Raw genomic sequence first — 13449 nt, 5'->3', positions numbered from 1 at the left:
AAGGGAGTAAATTGGGGGCGAACATACATAAATGTTTTTCCCAAAAGAATATACACAAGAATCTGATAACAATCATTACCACTAGGGAATGGGTTCAGGAGAGAAGGCTTCTTTCGTTTTATACCTTTTTGTACTGCTGGAATTTCTAACTACTTTCAAGTATTACTCCATGATTTTTAAAAAGAAAGTCAGTAGAGATTATCTTGTGGAATTATGAGACATTCTCATTTACTTCCTTTACTTTCAGATTTTTAAGAAAATCTAATACTCCCCACTAATTTTCCTTAGTAAGTCTATAATTTTAAAAAATAACCTAGTTTTCTTTTAGGTACATACACAATTCTTTTATCTGAGATGGGTAACATAACACTAGACAGACATCGTATGAGCAGGCTAAATCAAATTTTAAAAAATAAACTCTATTAACTCTTACAGCAATTTTCATACCTTGACCCATATAGTATATGATTTAATTGATCAAGTTGCTAATAGTGGCACAACTATTAATGCCTCAGATTTGTTCAAATGTTTCTTCAGTATTTTTCTAGAATATGGTGAGAAATATCCCATATACCAGAAAACTATTAAACTGAGCGAGAGTAAAAGATTAATTAACTAGAAGACTACCATTATTAAAAAAATAAATAAATAAGGCACTAAAGACACAAAGTAATTATCAGACTGTTCAATTCCAGGCAACCAAAAACCCATTTTCAGTGAGTATAACTAACTGAACTAGTTTTTCCCCTCAAACCAATTCTACCACCATTTCTTTAAGAGCTATCGTCACCTATTTAGTAAGGGAAACACTAAAGTGGAGATTCTCCCAGCAAAGGGCATGAAGATAGAAGCCAGGAAGGAGTTAAGGACCCTATTCCAGCACAGGAAAGCAGGGGAACTATGCCAAGGGCTCACCATCCTTCTTCCTCCATACAAAATTCAATTACTTAACTTTGCTGTTATCCTGAGGAATTCTAGGGCATAAAAAAAAAAAAAAAAAATTCTAGAGTGAAAATTAGCAAACTTACTACACTAGTAATAACTTAGAGGATGAATTGCTATTATTATGCATCAGGAATTCAGAAGCCTTGTCTAGTCTTAATTGTGCCACAGACTAACTGCACAACCTAGAACAAATTACATAAACTGCTCAGTTTCATTTTCTCTAAGATAAGATTTAGATTTCTTCAAGTTTAGTTCAAATTCCTTTCAGCTGTAAGTTCTTTACTTTTATTATGAATTGTTCAAAAGACAGAACACTACTAAGGAGTACTTAGCTAAATGGATGGGATATTAAACTTCTAATTTTTTTTTTTTTTTTAAATCTAGGACTATTGGTAAGAGGATCTCAATCTGCAAAAAGTTTTCTGGGGGTACTACTTTATGAATTTCACATCTACATAAGCGTAACTGTAACAGTCATTTCTCATTCAGTGGAATATGTCAAACAGAATGGGCCCCAAGCAACGACTGGTACTTGAACAGTTTAATCACCGCAATGAATTTTGAAACCATTTGCAAATCTTTTGAAATATACAGGGACTAGATCTGAACTTCAGGCAAGAAATTTCTATATAACATTACTTTGCATAAAGACATGCTGAAGTTTCAATGGCAGTGTTTTATTTCTGAATTATCTGGGAACTAATTAGTCTCACAAGAATTCTCTGAAAGTAATTTACTTCTATATATCGCCCACCAACCTTTCCTACCTTATCAAGCACTTTGACTATTACTTCTCCTGAATTAAGCTTTTGGGGAATCTTGTGCATTGGTGTTCTTGATTACTTTGGATAAATCCTTAATAGCCCTGACATATAAATATTAAAAAAAAAAAAAAAAAGTCATTACCAGTATAGACAATTTAAGGTCTAAAGTCATTATAGTGAAACAAGTTTTGTTTAGAGTAGAAAGCACTATCAAGAATAGCAGTCAAGATGATCCTATTTCCTTAAAAACCAAAATCTAAATATACTCCAAAAAATGCTAAGCAAAAAGTCTGTTTTTAAGAGAAATGAATAGATGTGACAGTGAATAAACAGATTCTGTATCGTTTCTAGAAACATTAAAATACTTAAAACTAACACAGAAAAGCAAGTCTATTACATTTTCTTCTCTTTTTATGACAGCAATATGGCCTAGGTGAAAAGATTGGTCTTGCACTATGCTGTGGCTTTTTTTTCCCTTGAGAAGAAAGTCCCTTATGTGTTTACAAACTCTGAAATAAAAGACAAATTGTTCCTTCCCTAAGGTCCCTACACCACATTCCTTATAAAACCCAAAGGATCAACTATTTCTTCCTCTTATTCTTTCTTTCTCACTGCTTTGTAAAACTGTGACTACCCTGTAATTTCCTTCCTTTAAGTTGGCCTCCTTTTAGAAGATAAATAAATAACTTCAAGGGATAAAAAGCAATGAAAAATATTACAAAAAAAATTAAGAAAAGGAGCACATGCCATTTCTTCTAAGCATATTAAGTATATTTTTAATGTTACCACAATTTGAAAAACTGCTAAATACATACTTCCTATTATGGATTGAGATGATCAGACTATATGAAACAAGTATATTCTATTCGCATCTAAAGCAATTTGTATTCAAGAATTAAATAGTTTTTCCTAAAAAAAAAAACAAGGTCAGGGTCATTCTCCTATATAGGAGACAACAACAACAACAAAAAACCCAGAAGCATAATGCCTATATTTTTCTCTGGAGATATGCTTCTTCAATAATCTGTTTTCCCCTCAGATTTATCAAATAAAAATATATTGCTGTTTTGCACTTACTGTTATTTCACCAGTTAGCTTCAATCCTCAAGTCTACTTAACCAAAGTAGGTGCAACAGCACAGCATATGAATTGTTTTACCACACGGTTTACATTGGCAGTATAAAGAATGAATCTCCTGAAAGCTGACATAAAACCAAGTAAAAGCAGTTTATAAACCAAGAATTTCTCCTCCATCTAATTTTTTAAATGACTACTTTCTAAAATCATCCCAATTAAAATGTTGAAATCAAAAAATTTTAAATTAACTTTACTTTTTATCTTTTCATGTTTTAATTTTTTTATAAGGCACAGATGAAGGTACTCCACTCTTCTTCCACATTCATTATAAAGGAAACCAACTACAAATAATTGAAGAATATAAAATATGAGCTTTTTAAAAGATACCAGGTCTCTAAATAAATGCACTGAAAACAAAATTCAGGATTTTTCTTCTTGAAATTGAACCATCCATGTGTTCCTACAGAATAAGAGTTTCATTCTCCAAGTGATGTAATTTTTCAGGAAACTGAAATATACACTTGAAAATATTAGGAAATGATTAGTGACTAAAACATTGCTTTTCCTCTTAAGGCACCCATTTTTAATTTCTACAACAAGAACTAAAATGTTAATCAACTTCCATTTACATACTAAGTTTTCAGTGTGCTAGCAGTTCAAATTTCTGGGTGAGATTTTTTACACTTAAATTTCACCATATTTTCACATACTAAGTAATTTTTCTTAAATAATATCTTGCTTTAAAATATGACTACATAACTTAATGCTCAAACCATTGTGAGCAGCACTACTAGGGAAGAAACTACATCACCAACTGGCCATTCACTGAAAGGGAGATCCACTAAAGACTATTTGATAAAATGTATGTAAATCCAGCTACATACAATCCCTCCCTCTTTTTTATATGAAGAAAAGAAACAATCCTCACCAGGACTAAAATTCTTTCAGCTGAGTAGAATAAATCCAGTCACATTTAAAATACAAAGTATTATGTTTTGTCCAATTCATGTGCCTTGAACAATTCTTGAACCACAAAGAGCAAAGAAATGGAACTAATATAAGATCTAAATTTAATTTTACATCAGAAATATGAAATGTTTTAAAAAGAATACTGGCAGCAAACAGTCCTGCTACAGTAAAACCGTGTCCTCCTTTAATAGCAAATACTCCAGGACATAAATATAAAGTCAGTTTCCATAAAGCAAACAGAAGGAGCAACCTAAGTACCACACCAGTAAACAGTTAACAGGTCCCTCCACTCAACAGGTATATGAAAAGAATTCCAAATTAATAGTTTCCCATAATCTAATCATGTTTCTGTATTCCAAGGTTTACAAAAGTGATATTATGGGATTGATGAAAGTACCACTGACTTCATCTAGCAAATAAGGAAGACAAAACTTGAGGACTGATGGTAAAAAAGAATCAGCTACTTCCTGAGTCTGATTTTGGGTGCCTGAGAGCATGAAAATAGTAATTGACACGAGAAATGCTTTGTCAATCATTCAATCATTAAGGGGGGGGCTCTACTAAAAAAAGACAAAAAAAATCTAAATATATAACCTCTTGAAGAAGTCCGGAACGTAAAGAATAACAAAATTCTTCCGAGGGTAAGGAAAAAAGTTTTTTTTTAAAAAAAGTCAAATGTTTAAGGTTTAAAGCAGAGGCAAAAACTTAAATCTCCAGTAGCATTTTACTAAGTTCGAATTAATCAAAACAATGGTTGCCCACCGATCTGAGGCCCAAACATGTAAAACTACCATCAAAGAAAGGGGACTTTGGGATACTCGTCTAATTACAAAAAAGGGGGCAAAAAATATTTTTTTCCCAAAGGGAGAAAAAATTTACAAGATCGACTATATTTGGAATGGTGGGGATGCCTGGAAAGTGAAAGAAGGGAAGGTAGAAAGCAACTCTTCTAAAACGTAGAGAAAAAGAGGTTCTACTTTGGGGGCGAGGGGTTGGGTGGAATTGTTTAGAGAAATGGGGAGATTCCCCCAACCTGGACGGCTGGATTACAAAAGGCCAGGTTCACTTCTCCACGCTTATTTTATCACCATCAGAAAAATTAATCAAAGGCCGTTCTGCCTTACGTTTTCCCCACCAGCACAGACTGATGTCAGTAGCAAACGGAAGGGGGTGACGCGGAAGGGCGCAACAGCATCTCGGTTAGGGAGGGAAGAAACTTCGCAAGAAGAGGAAGCAGCAGCTCCTCTCTTGGCCCCTAACACCGGCCGGCGAAGTTGCGCCACAGGCGCCCCTGCCCGGCGGGCGCCACCTCCCCCCTCCGGCCCCTCTCCGCACGCAGTACTACGCAGCACTAGACCCTTCAAACTGTCCCCGAAGTCCAACTACGCTTCCGCTTTCTCTTACCCCCCGGACCCATCCCAACTAAGTTCCCGGGAAAGCTCCCGCCCAGAGCGCGGCCTGTTCCGGACAACAGGTGGGCAGTGGCGCCAGCAGGGCTGGGCCTCTCCTAGCCAGGCCCACTCCACTCCTCCCCGGCCAGGGCCCGGGGGCGCCCGGCTCCGGGACGGGGAGGGGGAGCGAGCTCCCTTACCTCCGCCATATTTGCCGTACTGACGGGTCACATCTCCGCGGCGGCCGTAGCTGGGTCACGGCCAGAACCCGGATGTGAGACTCGGCAACGGGACTCTAATCGCCACTGCCGCCGTCTCTGCCGCTCCCGCCGCCACTGCCTCGGCGGGAACGCGCAGGAGCCGCCCGAGCGCGCCCACCACACCCCACTCCGCCCCCTCGCGGCGACCCGGCTGAGCTGGACTGGAGGGAAAAGGCCGGCGCGCGCGCGCGGGAGCAGGGACGCGCGCGCGGTCCCGCGGTCGCCCTCCCCCGAGCAGCGCGGAGGGGGCGGAGTCAAGGTGGGTATCGAAGGGAGGTGGGTATCTCAGCGAGGAGTGCCTCCCTTGCCCTAGCGGATCCGCGACTCTAGCCGGGGGAAGAGGGATCTAGGGACTAGAGAAGTCAAGGAAAGGTGCCAAAGGAACCGCGTCCAGCATTCACATCGCAGGGAAAAAGATACGTTTTATATTTTACATGTAGGCCTTATTTTGAAGTGCATTTTCTGGAAAACGGATGTTGCTGTGATGCAACAACGGCAAGTAGTGCGCTTTGAAAGCGGTTATCCCTTGACAAATATTCCTGTCGGTTGATTCCCGACATGAAATGTAAAATTCCGCATCTCCAAATTTTAGCAGTCAGAGCCGAGATTAAGGGATTGTGTTAGTCTGCTATCTTCGTATTTCATTTGCTTTTCCTCACACCCCTTCTGAGATGCCAGAGGCAACCTAACTGTACAATGGTTGAATTTTGCACTAGAGAAAATTTTTTAATGTGAAATACCGAAAAGCTGCTCTTTGATGAACATAACTAATCTCCGACTTGACTGTATGGAGGGAGAACTTGCTTATTTGCAATGCCTTTTCAAAATGCCTGCAATTTGAAAGTTTATTGTAATGTATTGGCCTAGAACTGCCAATTCGTTTTGATGCCAATTCTGATGATTGCCAGAGCCAATAATTGCAAAATAACAAACATATTTCACTTCCATTACTAAGGCAGATACTGCCTATTACAAAGGTAGTATTAAAACGTGTACAAACACATTTTACTGAAGTAGGAGTTTAAAAGTCTTATTTTAAAAAGACTGTTTTTGCCCAAATGTTCAAGGGTTCCTCTTAATACAGTTTTAAAAATGACTACCAAAATCAACCAGTTAAATATGAAAATTATTCATTCCCTCCAAATGTGATGCCAGTGCTACAATATATTGCATAAATCTGCACATACATAATTTTTCTTTAATACTTGCAATGCAATATGGGGGAGGATGTTTTCTTAAAGTATTTGTATTTCCTTAAAATCTAAACTCTATTAAACAGTTTCCTATTTCCAAAGATTCAACATTAACTTGAAATTCTTATGTCCAATAATAATTTGTGCATTTACAGGTATATGAAGTAGCTGCTAAGTGAAAGGACATTACCTGGTAATTTGACAGGAAAAGAGTCCACAGACAGTCTGTAAACCAATTAAACATAAACATCTGATGCACATTTTCTACTGAAAGAAAAGCAAGGGAAAGAAGAGAAAGGAAAACTTTAAGGTTCCCAAATCTACAAACAATTTTTACCATTAACTGTACTGTACAGTATTTTCATTTTATTTTTTAGAATACTTATATAAAAGTGTTTTTCAGGTTTCCTTGGGGGAATAAATATTTTATCATAGGTATATAATTTCTGAGAGTTACCCTGTTGAATTACCTTAGCCCTTAGGACTCCAAATAAAAATGACTTTTTAAAAAGTCAGTTTATTTTCACATAGTTTTCACTTTGATATGCTTGATGAAAATAGCTACAGGCAAAGAACAATGGATGTGTATAGACTTAGGGAGGGTAAAGATAAAAAGAATAAGGGGCTTAGAGGTAGAAACTCAGGCTTTATGATACCATGGGAATGAAGGAGGATTTTCTATTTAAATACAAAAGCTAATATATGAAATTTATTTAGATGGTTACCAAAAAGAAAATTAAAAAGTGTCAAAAATGCAAGATATAGGAATAACTTACTTGCTAAATAAGCCCATTTAATCTTTGATTCTTCATTAAAACCATCAACAAAAATCCCAAGTATGATAAAAAGCTGGGGATCATGGTCCTTTAAGGTACTGAATGAATTCTGAAATTGTCAGGAAAATCGAGTTCTAAGAAATCTTTGAATGGGTAGCCATCTTACTGCTAAATTACCTTTAAGTTTATTAATACTGTGTATCAATTTTACTAATTTTAAGTGGCATTGTATAGAGGAAAAAAAATCCCCTCTACATTTTTCTCCTTCCATTTTTATAAACATGGGTTCAGTGATTTTTTTTTTAGGTTCAGAGAGTCTAAAACTAAAGAGAAAACAGCTCCAATATTGTAAGTCATCAGTAACACGTTACTATTGAACTCAGTACAGTTCCACTCCCATTTTATTCTAGTGATATACTTATCTTACATTTTAGGAGCCACCTGAAGGAAACCGAAGTCTTTCTCCAAATGTTTGCTTACCTCTTCAGTATCAAATATGTAAAAATTAACTATTCATTAGCCATAGAGTGTTAGTGTTGGATACGACCTTAAAGGTCTTTAGTTAATTTCTACCCTGTCTAGCTAGGAATCCCTTACCATGTTTCCCCACTCATATCCAGGCTTTTCTGCCTATGCTTAAACACCTCCAATGACTTAACTGTGTCATGAAGAGCTTTTCAAAAAAAGCTCTGTTTGCAACACTGTTTTTATTAAACCAGAAGCTCCCTCCTTTTTACTTCCTTCCACTACCCTGAGTTCTTCAGCACTTTGGATTAACACAATAGATGTCTTCTTTGTATTCACGTGAAAACAGTCAATATTTATACCTGGGTAAACAAAAAATAAATGTTTAAAGCCTACTGATACTAGAAGAGCTGAAAACATGACAGAGTTGAAGGCCTCAGGGAATTCACCATTACCTATCAGCTGTTAAAATTATTAGCTTATAATATTGTGACATCCAAAATGGTAGTTGTTAATTGTAGTAATATTTTAAAGTTAAACTAAAAAGTGTGGTTAATTCTAATTTTATGTGAGATTTATGGCTAGTGTCCCAAAACAAAACAAGAAAAATCACTAGACAAAGCCTGAATAAATGCCTCTAGCTCTCATTCTCCACCTAAAGGCTTCCTTATTTTCAGGGACACTGACATTAACTTTTATCACATGAAACTACTCAAAACTGCTATTATATTGGGAAATTCTTTTTAAGCACTTTACTGGATACTCCATTAAAAAGTTATTAAACAATTTTGTAAAGGCTGTAATACACACACACATACAAGAACCCCTCAGAGTTGTTATTTTGCTGTTAACAAAAGCATTTTAGGGTCACAATTTTACTTCAACCAGTACTTTAAACTGACCAATAAATAAACGCCTTTGGCAATTTACATATCCTAAGAATTATAACCTTTTATTCAGTACCAACACCTGATTCAAATATAAGTAAAATATACCCATATTATACAAACATATCTGTTATGTGACTCAAAAAGGTACCTCACAAAATGCACCAAAAAAAATACTTGTAGCAATTTATACACTGGGGCCGTTTGAATGAAATAGATTAATGCAGCACATTCAAAACCCTAAAAACAAATTCTATAACAATTTTCAGAGTCCATGAGTCCCTTTTGAGATTATTTTGTAAACTATTTCTTAAAATTTTTGTTTAAAAGTGACAGCCTACACATGATGTGCAAGTAAAAATTTATGGATAACTAATTTGGTTGAAAATACCTAAATATCAAGAAAGTTCACCAACGTTTTTAAATGACATTTTAGATAAATTGCGAGTTTACCTTTAGTAGGCAGGATGCAGGTTACAAAGCAGTAATGCATTACATTTGGAAGCCCCTCCTCTATGCAACAATCAACATCATCTTTTTGTTAGTTTGATTTTTATTATTAATGCCAGCTCAAAACACTTATATAGCTTTCTGGTTCTTCAAAGAACAGTTTAGGTTTTTCTTTTCACAATTTTCACATAGAGTTTTAGCCAGTGGCCCTATTTTATCAGATTATCACAAACTGACATTTTTATAGTTCATATATTGTTGACATGTTATTTTTATCTCACTCAAACTCTGGAAATATTATTGGCCCATCAGTTCTCAAACACTGGAACATATAAGAATAGTAATATAATATTTATATTACTTGAGGGAGTTTGGATTTTCCCTCCCTTAATCTCCAAGTGTGCCCCTGCCTACCAGCATCACATCCGTCTTGTCTGCATTGAACCTCAACCAGTTGGTTCTTAACCACGTCCGAAACTCCGCCAGGCACTGGGAGAATCGAGCCACCACACCATCTGGATCAAAGGAAAGAAAGCCTCAGTAGTAACTAGACCAGAGATGGTGATACAGCAAACTCACCATTCACCTTGTCTGTAATTTTTAAAAAGATGGTCACGAATTGGAGCAAGGATCCCATGACAATTTTGGAAAAACATTAATGAATCTTGAGTCATGCAATTTATAACCAACAGTGAAGAAATAAAACAGTTCCAATAAATAGGTCATCTCATTCCACCCATGAAAAAAGAAAGAAGGTTTAGTAAACTCCAGGTTATCTCGGCTAAGCGGCCTCAGGAGACCGGCCAGTCTTGTCACTGCATAAGCTTTTCTGCAAAAGTAAAGAATTTTAGCGTTGGAGGAAGCTTTAGGGATAACTGGGGCCAGAGAGGAGAGAGGGGTAGTGACTCGGTCAAGGTCACGCAGCAAGGGAGGACCAGATTTGGGTTCCAGGCCAGAGATCCTTCACTAAAAGCTGGAGCAAGCCCATTCAAAGGCGGGGGAGGCATCTGTCCCCAGGGATCCCCCCACCGATCGGGAGGACCTCGTTCCCTCACAATGATGCCCACTTCAAGTCTCTCCTTCCCTCCCTCACTCCCTCTGAATAGGGTCGGTTTGCCAAGCATCCTGCTCACCACAGGGCTGCAATACGAGCAGGACGCTTCCTCCCGGCTGGGACCAGAACCCAGAGATAACAGGAGAAAAGAGGCGGAGCCACAGGGGGTGGTCAGCTTAGCCCCACCCCGATCACGATCCGGGGCCGACAGGAAAAAGGGGCGGAGGCGAACTGGGTAGGCGAACTCACTCCGCTGCGGATTCCCAGCGCGCTGCAGACGCCGGAGAAGCTCAGCCCCGCAGCCACCGCCAAAGCAAAGGACCGGGCTTTGCGGGGGTTGGGTAGGGGTAGGGGGGCGGCGACAGGGAGCGACGCATGCGCCTTGGACGGCCAGCGCCACTCCCCGAAGAGAATCGAGACGGGCGCGTTCTCTCGCAGCCCCTCCCCGGAAGTTAAGGGTCTTCCGGGCGGTACTCTGCGGTGGGGGAGGGGAAGGGGAGAAAGGGTACCGAGGACACCTCAGGAGTCGCTCATCCCGAAAAGGACTAGGAGAGGAGAGGTGATTTATGGAGGCTGCACTTACAGCCGCTGCCGCTGCTGCCGCCGCCACCTTCGCTGCTGCCGCCACCGCCTGAAGAAGCCCCATCCATCCGCCTGCAGCCGGGGAGACTCAGAGCCTGGGAGGGGCCTGGGGCCGGGGCCGCCCGCCTCCTTCTTCTAGTCGTCGTCCCGAGCTTCCTCTTGCTCCACCAACCCTCTGCCCTCCCCTCCGCCTCCGCCCTCCTCCTCGGCCTCCAGCCGCCAGCCAACCGCGCGGCCGCTTGTTAAGCCTGGGCTCTACCGTCTCCATGACGCCCGGCAAACATTCCGGTGCTTCAGCCGGAGCCACTAACCTCGGGGTTGGGGTACAGGGACTCCAGAAGCAGACAGGGAAGGGGTGGTCGACCACTCCCCCAGCCAGTCGCCACCATGCCCATGTTACCGGTAAACAGCCGCAAGCAACCGAGCCTCGGATTGTAAGTTCCGGCGCTAAAACCTAAGTCCATCCCCCTGGGTCTCGGAGGGAGCTCTTTTAGATCCTATTTCTTGCTGCATCTGGGTTCAATCAGCAGCCCTCGAAGTTTCCAGGAGGCTATGTCTCCTTCCTTGCCCTACTACAGCCTTGTTCAACCCCCCTACTGTGCTTGCTGTATGAGAAGACCTAGTTTGTTTAAAACCACCCTTCCTCATTGCTCTCCGTTTCGTTCGGTCTGCAGTCTTAAGCTGGTTGCTTCCTTGCTATGCCTAGATGTTCAGTCTTCTCACCTTCATTAGCCACCAAACTGAAGATTACTGTGTTCTGTAATCGAGGTATCTTTTCTGCCTCCTCCTCCTACCATCCTGTCTTAAAACTCATTCCTGAAACAGTTGAACGGGAAGCGGAGAAAAGCACACAGCTCTAGGGACTCGTCTCACGTACAACTTAAATGGTCTTTAGTGCTGCCCAGCAATGCCGCTAAATTTCCCAAATTTATTCGCTCTCCCACACTTGAGACTCCTTTTGTTCCCTCTTCTCAGACTTTGAACATCTCTCCAATCTTCTCCCTCTCAGCTAATTTTCCTTCAGCAAAGCTTGTTGAAAGTTCTCGGGAGAGAACCTTCCGTTCTCACTTGAATATGGTACTCAGGTTTTTGCCCCGCCTACCACTCCAGCAAAATAGCTTTCATAAAGGTCACCAGTAACCGTCCAGCTAAATGCAGCAGTCATGTATCAGTTTCGTTCTTAACTAACCCATCAGCAGGTTTGTTCTAGTTTAGCACTTCTTGAGTTTTGAGTCACTTCATTTGGTTTCTGGGATACCACTCTTCCATAGTTTTCTGCTTGCTTTATACCTAGTTTTCAAAATACTTTGCTGGTACTTCTTCATCTCTCCCACATCCAAACATTGGAGTGTTGCTGGGGTCAGTCTTCACTTCATTAGTCTTTCTTTTAAAAATCACCTGTGTTGATGATTCACAAGTTTATATCTAGCCAACACCTCTCCTAAGAAAAGACTTAAAAAAAAATCAAACATCTGCACTTAGAAGTTAACAGACATCTCAAAATTCATATCCAAAACTGAACTTACTTTTCTAACCTACTCTGCAGTAAAATGGCAATTTCCATTCATCCAGTTAATCAGTGAAAAAGCCTGGACTTACCCTTGACTTCTCTAATATCCCACTCCATCAGCAGATTCTACCATTTCTACCTGCAAAATAAATCCGGGCTACCACGCTGATGTAAGCCACTGTAACATTGCCAGTAACCACCTAAATGGTTTTGCCAACACCCTCAATCACTGTGGCTCTTCTCAAAACCCTTCTCTAATTTTTCTCATTTCACTCAATAAAAGCTCACGTACTTACATGACCATACAGTGTCTCACCTTAAACTCTTCCCCTTGACTAATTACACTCAATATTGTTCCACAACAATATCAGGCACATTATTTTCCCACTTCAAGGTGTGCACAATTGCTGTCTTTTGGAATGCTGTACCCCCAGATAATCTCATAACTCACTAATTTCCTTTAGATGTCATCAAAGAATCCTCTAACCACTTTACATAAAATAATAATACTTCCTCCTCCTAGCACTTCCAATTGCTCCATGTTGCTTTATTTTTCTCCATAAAACTTATCCCTACTTGGTATATTATATACTTGTTTGTCCGTAAGGGCAGAGATTTTTGTTTTGTTCACTGCTATTGCCTAGAATGACGAAGGCGCTCAAATATTTGTTGACTTAACAATGAATGAATGAGTTTGGTCCTGCAGTGACTGGTTATTCTCATCTTGTCTCGTGTTTTTTACATGTCAGTATGGAAGTCTCAAGGTAACGGTAAGTTGAATTCATGTAAATTTTCTAAAAAGTCATAAAACTCTCATAGTAGCTAAGAGTGTTAGAAAGAAAAATTCCCTTGGGTATTTCTTAAATAATGGCAAATTCATAGATTACCTATTAAGGAAAGAATGGGGTGGGAGATGGGAGGTAGTATAACCTTAACTTATTGAGTTAGCCATGTTATCTAATTTCACAGACGCTAAAATTTACAACCATTGGTTTGACCTAACGTTACGTCTCATCTTCCTCCTTTTAGGACTTAATCCTGATCTCGGAAAGGATCTCATGAAACATGTATTTATCAATTTTCCACTTTCTCCAATTTTTTGTTCTTTTGGGTCTTTCCCATTGAC

At 39.5% G+C, this 13449-nt stretch overlaps 2 protein-coding genes across 16 annotated transcripts in view; one reads left to right on the top strand and one right to left on the bottom strand.

Moving 5' to 3' along the window:
- The window catches only part of MIER1 (MIER1 transcriptional regulator), a 94196-nt gene extending 83185 nt beyond the window's left edge, over positions 1-11011 (bottom strand). Inside the window, exons 1-4 of one of the 15 annotated variants that reach the window (XM_033113583.1) lie at positions 10815-11000; positions 9592-9692; positions 7376-7484; positions 6790-6866 (exon numbers count right to left, since the gene is read on the bottom strand). In XM_033113583.1, the coding sequence (XP_032969474.1) occupies positions 6790-6866; positions 7376-7484; positions 9592-9692; positions 10815-10881 (354 nt within the window). In that variant the 5' untranslated portion in view covers positions 10882-11000. Of the gene's footprint in view, positions 1-5346; positions 5556-6789; positions 6867-7375; positions 7485-9591; positions 9693-10310; positions 10435-10480; positions 10597-10814 lie in introns of those variants that run through there. The other 14 variants (XM_033113580.1, XM_033113581.1, XM_033113594.1 and 11 more) reach the window with 14 other exon arrangements.
- Positions 9916-13449, top strand: part of DNAI4 (dynein axonemal intermediate chain 4) — a 60847-nt gene continuing 57313 nt past the window's right edge. Inside the window, exons 1-2 of the mRNA XM_033114499.1 lie at positions 9916-10466; positions 10869-11247. Of these exons, the coding sequence (XP_032970390.1) occupies positions 9916-10466; positions 10869-11247 (930 nt within the window). The remainder of the gene's footprint in view (positions 10467-10868; positions 11248-13449) is intronic.

Source organism: Rhinolophus ferrumequinum, chromosome 9 (assembly GCF_004115265.2).
Source record: "Rhinolophus ferrumequinum isolate MPI-CBG mRhiFer1 chromosome 9, mRhiFer1_v1.p, whole genome shotgun sequence".
NCBI lineage: Eukaryota > Metazoa > Chordata > Mammalia > Chiroptera > Rhinolophidae > Rhinolophus > Rhinolophus ferrumequinum.
The sequence above is the reverse complement of the archived record's forward strand: the minus strand, read 5'-3'. Positions and strand labels throughout refer to the sequence as shown.